The sequence below is a fragment of the Vulpes lagopus genome, chromosome X, assembly GCF_018345385.1.
Source record: "Vulpes lagopus strain Blue_001 chromosome X, ASM1834538v1, whole genome shotgun sequence".
In the NCBI taxonomy this organism is placed as follows: domain Eukaryota; kingdom Metazoa; phylum Chordata; class Mammalia; order Carnivora; family Canidae; genus Vulpes; species Vulpes lagopus.
In genome coordinates, this window is record NC_054848.1 from 25127575 (window position 1) to 25145594 (window position 18020).

The 18020-nt window shown below is 37.3% G+C and overlaps 1 protein-coding gene across 1 annotated transcript in view; it reads left to right on the forward strand.

The window, feature by feature from the left end:
• IL1RAPL1 (interleukin 1 receptor accessory protein like 1) overlaps positions 1 to 14235 on the forward strand; it is a 1386881-nt gene extending 1372646 nt beyond the window's left edge. The window contains exons 11-12 of the mRNA XM_041740328.1: positions 12096 to 12266; positions 12721 to 14235. Coding sequence (XP_041596262.1) covers positions 12096 to 12266; positions 12721 to 13439 — 890 coding nt within the window. The 3' untranslated portion in view covers positions 13440 to 14235. The remainder of the gene's footprint in view (positions 1 to 12095; positions 12267 to 12720) is intronic.
• The last annotated feature ends 3785 nt before the right edge of the window (positions 14236 to 18020 follow it).

The window sequence follows — 18020 nt, forward strand, 5'->3', positions numbered from 1 at the left end:
ATCCTTTTAAAAATGAAGAATGTTTATTCATTGAGAAAATGAAGAATGTTTATTCATTGAGAAGAATGTGCCTTTTGCTACTTTTGCTGGGATGTTCTTTTTATCTGTTAGGTCCATTTGGTCTACAGTGTTCTTTAAATCTACTGTTTAATTATTAACTTTTTATCTCAATGATATATCCAATATTAAAAGTGGGGTATTGAAACCTCCTAATATTATTATATTCCTGTCTATTTTCCCCTCAGCTCTGCTAATATTTGCATATTTACATACTCCCAATATTGGGTGTATATATATATTTACAGTTATATCTTCTTGATGAATATCACAATAAAGTATACAGTGACCTTCTTTCTCCTGGTGACCAATTTTCATCGCAAATCTATTTTATCTGATATAAATATAGCCACTCTTGTTTTCTTTTAGTTGCCATTTGCAGGAAAATCTTTTTCCATTCTTTCACTTTCAGCCTATGTATGTCTCTAAAGATAAAGTGAGGGCAGCCCCGGTGGCTTAGTGGTTTAGCGCCTTCCGCCCAGGGCATGATCCTGGAGACCCGGGATTGAGTCCCACGTCAGGCTCCCTGCATGGAGCCTGCTTCTCCTTCTGCCTGTTTCTCTCTCTCTCTCTCTCTCTCTCTGTGTGTGTGTGTGTCTCAAATAAATAAAAAATCTGCAGTATAGTTAACAAACATTATTTTAGTTTCAGATATACAGTATCCTAGTTCAACAATTCTATACATCATTCAGTGCTCATCATAAGTGTATTCTTTAATTCCCATCACCTATTTCACCCATTCCCCCCATTCACATTCCCTCTGCTAACCATCATTTTGTTCTCTAGAGTTAAGATCCTGTTTCTTGCTTTGTCTCCTTTCTCTTTTCTTTTCCCTTTGTTCATTTGTTTTGTTTCTTAAGTTTCACATATGAGTGAAATCACATGGTATGTGTCTTTCTCTCTGACTTATTTCACTTAGCATTTTCTGGCTCCATCCATGTTGTAGCAAATGACAAGATTTATTCTTTTTTATGGTTGAATAATATTCCATTATATATACATGCCACATCTTTATCCATTTATCTATCAATAGACACTTGGGCGACTTTCATGATTTCATTATTGTAAATAATGCTGCAGTAAACATACAGGTGCGTATATCCTTTCAAATTAGTGTTTCTGTATTCTTTGGGTAAATACTCAGTAGTGCAATTATCAAATCATAAGGTAGTTCTATTTTTAAATTTTTGAAGAACCTCCATACTGTTTTCCACAGTGGCTGCATCATTTCACATTCCCACCAACAGTGCATGAGGATTCCTATTTCTCCACATCCTCCTCAACACTTGTTTCTTGTGTTTTTGATGTTAACCATTCTGACAGGCATTAAGTGATAGTTCACTGTGGTTTTGATTTGCATTTCCCTGATGATGAGTGATATTGTGCATCTTTTCACATGCTGTTGGCCATCTGTACATCTTCTTCAGAGAAATTTCTGTTCATGTCTTCTGCCCATTTTTAATTTGATTATTTGTTTTTTGTGTTGAGCTGTATAAATTCTTTACAAATTTTGGATATTAACCTTCTATTGGATATGTCATTTGCAAATAGCTTCTCCCATTCTGTAAGTTGTCTTTTAGTTTTGTTGATTGCTTTTTGTTGTTGTTGTTATGCTGAAGTTTTTTAGTTTGGTGTAGCTCCAGTAGTGTATTTTGGCTTTTATTTCCCGTGCCTCAGGAGCCCCATGTAGAAAAATGTTGCTACAGCTGATATTAGTCAAATTCCTGCCTGTGCTCTCTTACAAGATTTTTATGGTTTCAGGTCTCACATTTAGGTCTTTAATCTATTTTGATTTAATTTTTTGTATAGTGTCAGAAAGTGGTCCAGTTTCCTTCCTTTGCATGAAGCAGTCCAGTTTTTCCAACACCATTTGTTGAAGAGATTGTCTTTTTCCCATTGCATATTCTTGCTTCTTTTGTCAAAGATTAATTGACCATTTTGATAGCCATGGATTTCGACAGATCCATGTAGCCATATGTAAACCCCTGCACTATAGGACAATCATGAGCCACAGGCTGCTGAGTTGGTTTATGATACTGTCATGGACATTTTTTTTTATTGGAGTTCAATTTGCCAACATATAGCATAACAGCCAGTGCTCATCCCATCAAGTGCCCCCCTCAGTGCCCGTCATCCAGTCACCCCCACCCCCCGCCCACCTCTCTTTCCACCACCCCTTGTTCTTTTCCCAGAGTTAGGAGTCTCTCATGTTCTGTCTCCCTCTCTGATATTTCCCACTCATTTTATCTCCTTCCCCCTTAATTCCCTTTCACTATTATTTATATTCCCCAAATGAATGAGAACATACACTATTTGTCCTTCTCCGATTGACTTACTTCACTCACCATAATACCCTCCAGTTCCATCCACGTCAAAGCAAATGGTGGGTATTTGTCATTTCTAATGGCTGAGGAATATTCCATTGTATACATAGACCACATCTTCTTTATCCATTCATCTTCCGATGGACACCGAGGCTCCTTCCACAGTCTGGCTATTGTGGACATTGTTGCTATAAACATTGGGGTGCAGGTGTCCCAGCATTTCACTGCATCTGTATCTTTGGGGGTAAATCCCCAGCAGTGCTAATTGCTGGGTCGTAGGGCAGATCTATTTTTAACTCTTTGAGGAACCTCCACACAGTTTTCCAGAGTGGCTGCACCAGTTCACATTCCCACCAACAGTGCAAGAGGGTTCCCCTTTCTCCACATCCACTCCAATATTTGTTGTTTCCTGTCTTGTTAATTTTCCCCATTCTCACTGGTGTGAGGTGGGATCTCATTGTGGTTTTGATATTTATTTCCCTGATGGCAAGTGATGCGGAGCATTTTCTCATGTGCTTGTTGGCCATGTCTGTGTCTTCCTCTGTGAGATTTCTTTTCATGTCTTTTGCCCATTTCATGATTGGATTGTTTCTTTGGTGTTGAGTTTAATAAGTTCTTTATAGATCTTGGATACTAGTTCTTTATCTGATATGTCATTTGCATATATCTTCTCCCATTCTGTAGGTTGTCTTTTAATTTTGACTGTTTCTTTTGCTATGCAAAAGCTTCTTATCTTGATGAAGTCCCAATAGTTCATTTTTGCTTTTGTTTCTCTTGCCTTCATGGATGTATCTTGCAAGAAGTTACTGTGGCCAAGTTCAAAAAGGATGCTGCTGTGTTCTCCTCTAGGATTTTGAAGGTGTCTTGTCTCACATTTAGATCTTTCATCCATTTTGAGTTTATCTTTATGTATGGTGTAAGAGAATGGTCCAGAGTCATCTCAGCATCCCCAAACAAGTGCATAAAGAACATCTGAGTCATGAAGCCCCATATGGAGATGATCTTGTGTTTAAGCAAGTCTGTGATCATTTTGGGTGTGGTGACAGTGGAGAGACACGTACCCAAAAGAGAGGTTTCCAAGGAGAAAGTACAAGGGAGAATGAAGGTTGGAACTAAATGTCACTGTGACCGTCATGAAAATATTTCCCCACACAATAGCACTGTAGATTAAGGAGAATGTTACAAAGAAGAAAATCTGAAGTTCCCGTCATCCAGAAAATCCTAGTAAAAGAAACTCAGTCACTACAGATACATTTTTAAGATCCATTTACTTGATACACAAAGGCACCAGAAGTTCTTTTTTACAAACAGAATAAAGGGATGCCTAGGTGGCTCAGTCGGTTAAGTGTCCAACTCTTGATCTCAGCTCAGGTCTTGAGTTCAAGCCCTGCATTGGGTTCCACTTAAGAATTAAAAAAAAAAAGCCACAATTAGCACTGATGTTTTCCTATTTAATTTGATGATAATAGTTGGTAATATGACAAAATATAATTTTAAATATATCAGCATCACCATCTACAATTTGAAATTATTTTATGGATCACATAACTTTAAAACAACATTCTTATAATTATGCAACAATTAAAAAGCATTTGAAGGAGTGAGGGTTTTTATTTTCTATTGTTTTATTCTATGAAATGATACTCTTTTATCAATTAGTCTTGACTGCCACTAATTTTCTCACTTGAAAAAATTAGATAAGTAGTTACATTAGTATGTTTTGTCTTTTATTATCACAATTGCTGTCACCTCTTGAGATCATGTTATAACAATATTTAAGGAATACAGGATTTGGAAGATTAGGAAATTGTATTGTCGTGTATCACTGAAGTAATTTATTAAGTTCATTCAATGTTTCTAAAATAAACAAAGAAAATGTAAATGTGCATACACACATACAAACACAAATACAACTTAGGGCTAATTTGTACATGAAAGAAAGCCTTTTAATTCATTAAAAATAATTTGCTCTTGAGGCGCCCAGGTGCCTCAATCTGTTAAGTGTCTGTCTTCAGCTCAGGTCATGATCTCAGGATCCTGGGATTGAGCACATCAATGGAGGAATCTGCTTCTTCCTCTTCCTCTGACCCTCTCCCCTGCTCATGCTTTCTCTGTCTGTCTGCCTCAAATGAATAATAAAATCTTTAAAAAAATTTGCTTTTTTATTTTCTATTGTATGATATACTGAGAATATCATACAATATGTATACAATACATTGAAATATGGACTCATCCTCAGATCTTTATGAATTTTTTCCCAATTCCTGTATTACTATTTTTCACAGTGAGAAGTGTGTGCATTGTGTATAAATGTATGTATCTGGTGGTTAAGAAGTAAATAGTTAAATGATTCAACCCTAAAAAAAATTAATTGACCATATAATGGTTTTATTTCTAGGCTTTCTATCCTGTTCCATTGATCTATGTGTCTATTTTTGTGTCAGTACCATCGTGTTTTGATTACTACAGCTTTGTAGTATAACTTGAAATCTGGAATTGTGATAAATTGTGAAACCTCCAGCTTTGTTTTTCTTTTTCAAGATTCTTTTGGCTATTTGGCGGGTTTTGTGGTTCCATTCAAAGTTTTGGATTATTTGTTCTATTGCTCTTCTATACAACAGTAATGAAGCAACAGAAAGAGAAATTAAGAAAGCCCATTTACAATTACACCAAAAATATTAAAATGCCTAAGAATAAACTTAACCAAGGAGGTAAAAGACCTGTACTCTGAAAACTATGAAAGACTGATGAAAGAGGTTAAAGACAACACGAACAAAAGGAAAGAAATTTCATGTTCATGAACAAATATTGTTAAAATGTCCACACTACCTAAAACAATGTACAGAATTAATGCAATCCCTATCAAAATAACCAATAGTTATTTTCATAGAACTAGTATAAATAATTGTAGTTATTTTTAATATTATTTTTGTTGATTTCTATACTAGAGATAAAAGTGATTTATACCACCATTACAGTATTAGGGTATTCTGAATTTGACTGTATATTTACCTTTACCATTGAGTTTTATATTTTTATGTTTTCATGTTCTTACTTAATGTCCTTTCATTTCAACTTGAAAAACTTCCTTTAGCAGTTCTTGTAAGGCAGATCTAGTGGTGATGAACTCCCTTAGGTTTTGTTTGTCTGGGAATGACTTTATCTCTCCCTTTATCTCCTTCAAAATGAAGGACTGCTTTTCTGAGTATAGTGTTCTTGTATTCTTGGTTGACATTTTTTTCTTTCATCACTTTGAATATTTTATCCCATTCCCTCCTGGCCTGCAAGGTTTCTACAGTTCAGTTTCTATAGTTTATTTAAGATGATTATTTTGTTTTTTTAAAGATTTTATTTATTTATTAATGAGAGACACAGAGAGAGAGAGGCAGAGACATAGGCAGAGGGAGAAGCAGACTCCCTGCGGGGAGCCCGATGTGGGACTCGATCCCAGGACCCAGGGATCAAGAACTGAGCCAAAGGCAGATGCTCAACCACTGAGCCACCAGGCGCCCCTCAGATGATTATCTTGAATTCTCTGTCAAACAAATTGTATATCTCCATTTCTTTGTGGTGGTTACTGTAACTTGATTAGTTTTCTTTGGTGTTGTGTTTGCCTGATTCTTCATGATCTATGTACCTTTGCATTGATGTCTGTGCATTTGAAGGAACAAACACCTCTTATAGTCTCTATAGAATGATTTCAGCAGGTAAAGTCCTTCTCCTGTCTCTTTCCCAAGCCAGTGAGATTGCCTCCAGAGTTATAGTCATCCTGGGTTTGAGCCAATTTTGCGACTGTTTCTGGGTCTGCAGTGAGCAACGTGTTTGGCAGGCTTGTTACCAGGGGTTCAGGTAGTCAAGGACCTTCTCTGGTGCCTGGATATATGGACCTGACTCTAGTACTTTGCTCAGTAAAACAGAGTTTGTATAATTGTCCATTTCAAGGTCTAGAGTTGGAATCTTTAGTCAGCGGGCTTTTACCAGGTATGTGGACAGATATGGCTTCCAGCGGATCCCTGGGAGAGCAGCCTGATTACTCTCTAGGGCCCTGGGTAGACAGGACTTGCTCTGGACCATGGCTGAGAGGATTTATGCATGGATGTGTTATTTGGCCATTTTGCTGACATCATACCCGTTTTTCATTTTTTTGTTAAACGTTGCAATCAGAATCGCTTGAAAGTCATGGGAAGAGTAAATCAATGACTATATTCGAATTTGTGCAAACTATTGCAGAGTATGTACACCAGCTGTTTTCCATCTCTGCAGTGAACAGAATTATAGTTAAGGATTTAAATTACAGAAAATAAAATTTAAAGAATAACGTTTAGTATCTGTGCTGCTGAAGCGAGCACAAAGAATAAAGTTTAGAATAAGAAATATAGTCTTGTACTAGCCTATTATTATTTACCACTTTTAAGCTGTTTATAAACTTAAGTTGAATTGAAAAGATTGCAGACCCATTCTTTAAAAACCTTAGCATCATTTTGTTTTTTCAATGATTATAAAAATGTTGATTTTTCCAAATTTCTCCAGTCACATAAAGCTCAAACATGAAGATTAGTCAGTATATGTTCTCACAGATATTAAACCAAATTGAAGGGATGTTACCCAAGATTCACATTCATCTGGTAGTTGGGAAAATGGAAGAAACCTTAGAATCCATATGATTTCAGGTCAGAGAACATTGCTGGATTTAGTATGGTATCTGGCGTGATGTTTGCAGTCTGATAACTTTTAAATCAGGAGTTTCCTTCTGGTAGTAAAAAAATGCCCAGTCCATTTCTGCTCTGATATAGACTCGGGGGGAAAAGGGGGAATTAGATATCAATCAAGTGTTCCATTGATTGAGGATGCTGCTGCAGATGCTCACAAGGGGCTTTTGAGCCACATTTACTACCAAGATGATCTGCATGTGAGTGACTCCTTTTTATCCAAGAGATATCAGCTTAACCACTACAAATTTGTCCAGATGACATAAAGAGATAGAAAACTGACTGAGGCCTTAGCACCAATTTCTGAGGTTCATTTAAGCCTAATACAGCTAATGTATATATTACTCTGGGCAAGAACCTACTTTCTTTTTGATGAAAGTGTGGATTTTCAGCTTCTTTGTTTAGAGTACATCCTCTGTAAGTATCAGCACCACTTATCATAGATCTGATGCTGCAGTGATTAGTTTTGTTGTTGTCTGCTCAATTTCCTAGCAGCTGACTGCTGTTCTTTGATGCCTTTGAGCCTTCTGGATGCCTGTACCCTGTCCTAGAGCAGAGTTCCTCAAAGCGTAGTCCCTGGACCAGCAGCAGCGTTACCCAATATGTTGCTGTAAATGCAAATTCTTGGGGCTTCTGGATGGCATGGTCAGTTAGGCATCTGACCCTTGGTTTCAGCTTAGGTCATGATCTTGGGGTTATGAGTTTGAACCCCAGGTAGTGCTCCACACTCAGAGTGGAGCCTGCTTAAGAATCTCTCTCCCTCCCTGCCCCTCCTGCTCATTCTCTCTCTCTCTTTCTCTCTCTCTCTCTCTCTCTCTCTCCTTGTCAAATAAATAAATAAATCTCTAAAAAATGAAAATGCTCAGGACTTACTCTAGAACTATTGAGTGGAACACTCTGGAAGTAGGGCTCAATAATCTGTATTTTAAAAAATATTTTACTTATGTATATGACAGAGAGAGTATGTGTGTGAGAGAGCACAAGCAGGGGCATCAGCAGGCAGAGGGAGAGGGAGAAGCTGACTCCCCACTAAACAAGGAGCCCAATGTGGGGCTCAATCCCAGGACCCTAGGATCATGAGCTAAGCTGAAGGCAGACACTTAACTGACTGAGCCACGCAGGCACCCCATATCAATCTATATTTTAGCAAGCTGTCCAAATTGTTGTCATTCATGCTCAAGTCTGAAAACGACTTTTTCAGAGGAGTTCACAAGGACTCTAAGATCTTCCCTTGGGTTACACTGAGAAAGTACAGTTCAAGGCTATTCCAAAGGAAACTTGTTAAATGCTGACCCCATAGCTCCTAGTAATTCCTTAAGGAGTCTAGGCAGCATGGAGTGTTATCTCCAAAGCCATTTCTCCTAGAAGATAGCCCAGGTCTTGAGAAAATCCCCACACTGACTGTAAGATATAAGTCATGTGATATGCAAATGAAAGATTATTCATTTATTTAATCAACAGATCTGTTTGAGCATCTACTAAGCCCTGATGAGATATCTGAGTCAAAGATATTGTAGTCAAAGAAAAAAAGATATGAGCACAATAATATTGTACATGGGAAAAGAGATCACCTCAAGTCAAATATATCAGACTCACATTCAAAAGAAATCAATGATAGATCTAGTTGCTGGTTTTTTGACAATGAGTAACCATAAAGACTTTCCGAGATACCGTAAGCAGTGGTGATGTTTGGGAAGATAAATTTTACAACGCTATGTGGAATGGCCCACAAGGAGAAAGAAACAGAGAGGAAGACCTACTAAAATAGAATTATAGGGATCCCTGGGTGGCGCAGCGGTTTGGCGCCTGCCTTTGGCCCAGGGCGCGATCCTGGAGACCCGGTATCGAATCCCACATCAGGCTCCCGGTGCGTGGAGCCTGCTTCTCCCTCTGTCTGTGTCTCTGCCTCTCTCTCTCTGTATGACTATCATAAATAAATAAAAAAATTAAAAAAAAATAGAATTATAACAGCTAAGAAATGAGTAGGGCCTGACCCAGGATGGAAGTAGAATCCAAAGGACTTTTACCAATGAATGCTATAAGGTTATTAGTAATTAAAAAGGATAGGTGGAACATACGTCTGACATTTGGAGACTAAACAAGTGAGATTGTCCTGTTATTAAAGTGGAATAAAAGGTGAAGAACAGAGCTTGAGATGGGAAGCTTGTTTTGTTGTGAGCATGTTAAATGTGAGGTACACACTGAGCATCCGAATTAAAGGGTCCAGGTAGGATTAGGGTATGGTTGGTAGTTTATGAGAAAAAAAACAGGACTGCACATCTAAATTAGGGAGTTAGCTACATAGAAGTGATTATTGATGTCATAGGAGGAGAGGAGATGTTTAAGGGAAAGTGGACTGAGAGAAATGAAGCAGGTCACAGAAAACATATTGAGAGGTAACAGCATTTCTGAGATATAAGAGAGATGTCCATGGAAGAGACAGGGACCCAGCATCATGTAAGCAATAGTGATATCAAGCTGGAATTTACCAGTATCAGTGGACCGGTTGTTCACATCTTTTCTGAGCCATAAATTCTCTGTTCCTATTGGTGTTCATATTGATCTGCTTTTCAAATATTTTTCACCTTAGAAAAGACAAAGGGCTAAGAATGAGGATCTAGTCATTACATTTCCCAGATTTGGGCAAACTTCAGTATGTTATATGGTATTTTGTAGCAAACTGGAAGGAAACCTTCAAGAAAGAAAATAGTATATGGGAGAAATCAGTCTATAATTCACAGTCTGGCTCAAGGAGTCCTCCCTTTGGCCCATGACCCCTGTACTACTCTTAGCAACATGTTTGTCCTCTAGAAATAAACTGTTGACTGACCTACACCTACTAGATTGGAAGCTACTGATTGGGATTGTAAAGGAAATCTTCTATCTCATAGATATGACATCTGAATATCTATTGAATGGACATTTTAATTAAATGTTAACTGGTAGGGTGCTTGGGTGGCTCAGTCAATGAAGCATGTGCCTTCAGCTCAGGCCATGATCCCGGGATCCTAGGATTGAGCCCTACATTAGGCTCTCCGCTCAGCAGGAGAGTCTGCTTCTCCCTCTGCTCCTCCCTCTGCTTGTGCTCACTCTCTCTTTCTCAAAAAATAAATAAAACCTTTTTAAAAATAAGTAAATCAATTTTAATGGGTATTACACACTAGCTTTATTATGTACTATTTTCTATTATTTCTTACTCAACTAAAGTGTTTACATCAACAAAATGGTACCACTATAGACTACTGGCATATGTGAATGACCTGATGTAGCAAATGTAATCATCATTTTTTGGTGAAAATTGAATTTTATTTATAATATGTACTATTTCCTGATTGAAGAATAAAGAAAATACCAAATATCAGAGTATGGCATGTTTGGGATGATTGCTATTTTTCTAAACCTTTTTTTTTTTAAAGATTTTATTTATTTATCCATGAGACACACAGAGAGAGAGGCAGAGACAGGCAGAGGGAGAAGCAGGCTCGATGCAGAACTCGATCCCAAGACCCCAGGATAACGCCCTGAGCTGAAGGCAGATGCTCAACTGCTGAGCCACCCAGGCGCTCCTAAACTTTTTTTTAACCTAAAGCCTGGTTGTTGTTGTTGTTGTTGTTTTATCTTCTATACCTAAAAGTTTTCTTTCAGACATCCTATAGTGGAGGTGTTAGTTTCTTATATACCTGTGTTAAAATCAGATACAGTGAATAGTTCCGAGTTTGCCCTAATAAGTTGTAATTATAGGATAACTTCAAGATGGCTCAGGACTATCGGACCATTGAAATGAACACACCCATATGGATCTTTGAAAATGAGCTATAGTCCCTGAAGTCAAAAAGAGTGCCCCAAAGCCACCCAGAGCAATAGTTAAGGATGTCCCTCTGTCTTTGATGTTTTATAACCCCAAAGTTTTAAGTGTTCTGTTCCAAATACAAAGCTCATTTCATTCTGAAATTTAGGGCTGTTTCAGTTCAACTTGATGCGATAATTGAGTAATACACCGATAATCATTAGGGAAGTACAAAAGAGCCCTAAGGATATTGGTATTTGGTAAACTCAGTATATTGGTAGTATTTAGATTTGAGGTGAGTTACGAATACTGATATCACATTCTGAAAATGCCTTGGATGAATGAGAGACTATCCAGAATATAAATGACTTACTTTAATTAGAAACAACAAATATGAAATTTGGGATGTTTAATGTTAAAAAATTAAGATAATGATAATGCATGATACTAGTCAAATATTTTAAGAGTTTCCATGTAAAAAGGGGAAAGAATAATGAAAGAAACAGATTTTAGAACTAAGTTTCATTCCTTTATATTGTAATTTTTTATTCTTCTGGTCGTACTGGTAAACATGGTAAAAATATTTGGCAGTATTTTACATGTGAGATAAATAGAGATCAGCAAAACAATATGGTGTTCTAAAATAATTAATTCAATGAAATAATATTCTTAGTCCCCAAATCCAAGAACTGGCTCTCAGTGGAAAAGTAATTATTCCATGCTTGATTGTATTTTCTCCCTAACAGAAAATCAGTACAGTGCCCACAATCAAAATATCATTCCTCCATGGGCAAGCCAAGTGTAGTTTTCTTTTTTATCAACAGAGTAAAATGACTAAACGCAGGATTAGTTGAATGTACAATCATTTAGAGTAAGAACATACTATCCAACCAAGTGCCTTTTATAAGCAATCAAGAATCTCCATGACCTGTGCATCAAAAATGTTGGAAGATCATTTCATCACCCTTTTTGTTAATTTTCTTACTACTGTATTCACAACAACAACAAATAAAAATGTGACCCTTTATACCTCCACATTAGTTCCACAATATTTGGCATCATTTGAATTCCTATTGAAAATTAATAAAGGCTTCTTTCTTTGGTCTCCCCAAAGTAGGGCATTTAGAGATGTTTTTGAAAAGAGTTGAATGTTTTCATGTCCTAATATTTTCTTTGGAGAGTAGTGACTTCAACTTCACTTTGTAATGTTTTTGACAGACAATAAAGATTATGATGCATACTTATCATACACCAAAGTGGATCCTGACCAGTGGAATCAAGAGACTGGGGAAGAAGAACGCTTTGCTCTTGAAATCCTACCTGACATGCTTGAAAAGCACTATGGATATAAGTTGTTTATACCAGATAGAGATTTAATTCCAACTGGAAGTAAGTTAATGTTTTCATTTAAGAGTGTGCATATTCTTTGTCTGTGTGTCATCACTTTTTAAGGCAGAATTTTAACTTGTGGTTCTCTACATCCATCAAACATTGTATTTATCAGTGGCTCAAGAAAGAAATGTCATTATGTGTTTATATGAAACTTAATTTTTGACACCCCTGAGAAGCTAGTTCCATTATTCTATAAAGCATCTCCTTCTATGAGTCTTGACATTTGAAAAAACAAGCGCGAGATTTGATTTGTACCTAGGAAAAATATTTCTAGTATTGAGAAAAGCAAGAGCCCATACTCTATTCACTGTGGTCATTGGTTATTTTCATCTTCTGAGGTATTACCCAGCAAGCAACAATTCTCACGTAACGTGTGAAAGAGAAGCTACTGGGGCTTTCTGGACCAGATGTTTGATCCAGTCATTCTGATCAACTCTTTTCTCTTTTGTAGCATACATTGAAGATGTGGCAAGGTGTGTAGATCAAAGCAAGAGGCTGATTATTGTCATGACCCCAAATTATGTAGTCAGAAGGGGCTGGAGCATCTTTGAGCTGGAGACCAGACTTCGAAACATGCTTGTAACTGGAGAAATTAAAGTGATACTGATCGAATGCAGTGAACTACGAGGAATTATGAACTACCAGGAGGTGGAAGCCCTCAAGCACACCATCAAGCTCCTGACGGTTATTAAGTGGCATGGACCAAAATGCAACAAGTTGAACTCTAAGTTCTGGAAACGTTTACAATATGAAATGCCTTTTAAGAGGATAGAACCCATTACACACGAGCAGGCTTTAGATGTTAGTGAGCAGGGGCCTTTTGGGGAGCTGCAGACTGTCTCGGCTATTTCCATGGCCGCGGCCACCTCCACAGCTCTAGCCACTGCCCATCCAGATCTCCGTTCCACCTTTCACAACACGTACCATTCACAAATGCGTCAGAAACACTACTACCGAAGCTACGAGTACGACGTACCTCCTACCGGCACCCTGCCTCTTACCTCCATAGGAAATCAGCATACCTATTGTAACATCCCTATGACACTCATCAACGGGCAGCGGCCACAGACAAAATCGAGCAGGGAGCAGAATCCAGATGAGGCCCACACAAACAGTGCCATCCTGCCGCTGTTGCCAAGGGAGACCAGTATATCCAGTGTGATTTGGTGACAGAAAAGCAAGGGACAACCTGTCCCTGGGAGCTTGAGTGGAGTCTGCAGTCCAGTGCCTGGAACTAAATCCTCGACTGCTGCTGTTAAAAACATGCATTACAATCTCTAGAACACGAGGAAAAACAGGGTCTTGTACATATGTTTTTGGCAATTTCTTTGTAGCATCAGTGTCTTCCTGTTTTACCATGTCTCTTACCATTACATTTTTTGACTTTGTTTTATATGTCATTGGAATTTGTAAATTTACATTTTTTTAAAGAAGAGACTTATGTGTAGATAGAAAACCCTTTTTTGCTTCATTAGTTTAGTTTTAGAATGGGTTTTATTTTATTTTCTTGATTTTGTTTTGCTTTTAACATTTCCTTGGGGTGCTTGGACAAATCTATCCGATGGGACAAGGAGCACCGGATCCTCTCTTGGGTTCTGCCTAGGATCAGCAGGGCCATGTGGGCCTTCAGAGAGCAGTGCAACGAATGCCAGCATTGCCATTTGGGAAAAAAAAAAAAAGATGAGAAGAACACTTGTTCATAGGAGGGCCCCGCCAATCAGAGCCCTGAATCTCTTCCTTGTCCCACCTCATTCCCCACTTCTACCCTTCTAATGGCGGCATGATGTGTAAACTCTGAGGAGGGGTGGGGGTGGGTCTAACTGTCTTAACATTTAATTCACTGCTCGTCAGAATACACTCCAGACCCAGAAGTGTGCTAGTCACTTGACAGTGACCACTACAGAGTGCTAAGAAGAGAAGATCAAGGGCATGAAAATGGGGAGAGAGTGTTGTTTCTGTTTTTTTAAATGAGTTGATGTACCCTTATATAAATATATATATATATATAAAACACACACACACAACAAAAGAAACAAAAAACAAAAAAACAAAAACAAAAAAAAAAAACAAAAACAAAAAAAAACACAAAAAAAATCAAGCCCTATATTTGATCACTTCCTGGAAAGGCATGAATGTGTTTGTGGCTGTTTTTGTTTAATATTCTACTTCCTCTTTTTCCCTCTATAATTTTTCTGCAAATGAGATTATGTGCAAATGCCAGGCAAGTTAACTCAAAAGGGTGAATCAACACAAGTCGAAATGAAATTTACATTGAAGGCTTCCAAACCAAAGGGAAGGACAGGATGTGTCATCAAATATGTTTGTCACCTTGTATTATACGAAATGTTATTTTCTAAAGAGTCAGAACAAATCTGTGAAACTTATTATGGGATCCCCTTGTATTTAAATGTTAATTCACTGTATTTAATTTTCAACACTACATTCAGAATCAAGTGTTCGGTTTCAGTTTGTGAACATAAGCAACACTTATTAACATCGAAGTGTTTATATAAGAACTCAGGAGGTCAAACATGAGTACCAACAGAAATCAATATTTTCAAAATAAACATTATTTACACAAGATAGTTTTTAAATTAGATGAGAAAGTGTTTAAAATAATTTTACTGTATAAATAATTCGTTTTATTTTAACTGTGTAATTCTATCTTTCAGAAACAGAAAGCTGATGCTCCCAGGAAATTCATCCCTTACCATTTAGCTTTATGTTTGAAATCAATGGCATAAGCAGCTAATACATATTCATGTTGAAGATGATGCAAAATCAGTCATCAAGGAACTTGCAGAGGGTGGAATTGTTAAAGGGAAATATTACCTACGTAGCTTTTAGTTAAAAAAAAATCAATGTGATGAAAACACTGATATAGAACTTATACATTCCTGTAGTGATTCCTTGTAGGAACTTCCATGCCAGTCATCGCCTGTGGGCTTGTGTCGTGACTGTTGTATGTTCAGTTTATTCCTACCACCATATAACGAGAAAACAATTCTACAGTTTGGGTCACAATACTAAAGGTGTGAGTTGGCCACACACACACAAAAAAAGTGCAAACTTCAAAAGAGTTCATTTGGGAGGGTAAGATTGAATTGCAAATGTACGAGATGAACATAAGAATTTTGCAACAATGCAAAGGTCTTGGTATTTGTGTGACAAAGTAAAGGAGCCTTGGGATGTGCAGTGATTTTTATTTGCTTAAAAACTGTTTATTTCCCTGACAAGTCACCTGGGGTCCTTCTCTACAATCTGTTCTTTATTCCCATGCTCCCCTCGGACCTGTGTCACATTTTCACAAACCAGAACTGAAGCTGCAAGGACACATAAACTTTGTCAGCCTTGCACATTGGGTTATTTTCAGAATCCAAGAAGGCCATTGTTTACTTTGTACTATGGATACCTGTCAGGGACTGGTGGCAGTGAATCTCACTGGACTGGATTCCAGCCTCCCCCAGTGCTCAGAAAACTGTAAACATGGCAATGGCCTGATTTATTTCTTTGTTTTTGGTTTTTTTTATTTTTTTCAAGTGCACGATGGAAGTATGTAGAGGAAGTAATCAGACCACAGTCATATTTTAGGCATCCATAGGTGTTAATTTAACTGCATTGGGAGTATATTTTTTTGTTCTATTTTTAGTGTAGATTTAAGCACTTTGAATAGCATGATTCAGGGATTGATGGGTAATATTTGATATTCTCACAATTTAAGAAACTTTTTTTCCTCTAATGCTTTGTCATATTTTTTTTTAAAAAAAAGAGAAAATAAATGGAATAGAAGCTATCTATGGCTTTAGAAACATTCCTCCCAAGTATTCCTCTATCAGCTCCATGTGAGAACAAATGAAGGAAACTGTCATGTGTTCACGTGCTCTATGTTTAACAAAAGTTATGTTAGAACTCACAATAAAAAGAGAAAAAATGTATTTTCCCTAGTGCTTAGGTTTCATCCTTCTCTTTTTTCGGTGGGGGCTGTGGGGGATAAGAATATTCTAGCTGTAGAAACACAGTTGAAAGTGTGAATATGTTAGCCCGGCTGAGGGGGAGAATGGGCTTCTAAACTTGGACATGTGTGATGTTGGCTATTGCCTGTTGTTCATCATTCACTGCTTGGGCTCCGAGTGACATGTTATGGATTCAAAGTCCATCTGGTTCTTTAATGTAACCTCTCCTTGCTGCCTATGAGCGTCCTACCCTGTATACTGGTGCTCAAATCCTTGATTATTTAATTTGTAATCCATTCTTTAAGTTTCCTATGAGCAAGGAAGAAATTTGTATCTTATGCAGCCAGCTGATTTAAGTTTAGATCAATTCTGTGAATTAAATCTAAAACACAATGAGTTAAGAGACCTGAACCTATTATATTTCAATAGCTGAACACCTGATTGTTCAAGCCGTCAATCATTTTGTATTTATTACTTTCTTCATAACCTATGTATTTGAACCCTATCAGCTTAATCTTAAATATCTAGACACTGGCTTCTTCCTTATTTCATTACTACTTAGCATTTTGTAACAAGAGCAAATATTAACTCAGAGCCAACCTCTGAACTCCAAGTGAGTTTTGTTTATCCTAGAATAGTCATTAACTTTGACAGATACCATGTATGTAAATTAAGATCACCATTTCTAGGAAAACATGAATTCATATATTTATAAATTATTTTTTGGTTCTTGAATGATACCCTAGTTCTTCTTTTTCCAAGAAGTATTTTTTTAATCTTCTGCTTCATTTCTTTCTTTTCTCTATTTAGTTTAAGTGTGTCATTAGTCTCAGAAGAAAGCTTAGTGAGATTCAAAGGAGATCATTGGTGTGCAAGTGACATGAATGAATGGAATAAGAGAATGCACAGGCACCGAACAGGGAAATCCCTTATTGTCTCTGATCTGAATGTGTTTGGCCATTATTCCCATCATTGTGTAGTTGATCAAGAGAGGTGATATATTATTAAATGTGTCAGAAATACCACCTACAGGCACATACTCCCTATCACTGAACACAGTTTTTAACAGTATATTACAGTTATTACAAAGACCTGATGATACAACGAACTTCCCTAAGAGGAAGCTTGTCAGTGGAAGCAGAGCTATTCTTCACCTTATCCTGAGCCCTTCCTACAGTCCTGAGCAAAGAAAGCAGTTAACAGTCAAATTTTGATTATCCTTAAACTTGGGTTCAAGGACACTTTGAGTCTATATAAAAAGGACTGAAGGAAATAATGAAGTCCTTGAAAATCCAGACAAAAATGTGAATGTGAAAAAAACACTGTGAATGTGTGCAAAACCGTTTTCCTGGTTGTGAGTCTCAAAGACATCCATCACCTGAAAAGCTATTGATGCTTGGATTTACGTCATATTCTCAGAAGCTGACATTCACATAAAGCACATATCTTGCCAGCATTGTTAGGCCCATTATTCCTTACCATCATTCATGAAAATTCAGGGAATGATTATCGTTCTTTTAGCAAACAGACCAAACTCCTCTTCCAATATGACTGGACTTTGTGGGAGACTTGGTTTATAGTGAGGAAAAAATTGGGATTGCAAGTAATTCGTGCCCAGAGAAATGATCATTGGCTCTTAACAAACACTCTGCTAGTTTACTCATTTCTTAGTTTATGCAAGATAGTCTTGGAGGAATGTGAATGACGTATGGCTTGGCATGATGCCTTATTTCATGAAACTTCTTTATGACTGGGGTTTAATCATGTTTCCCACCAGAAAACTAAGAAGAAATAATCT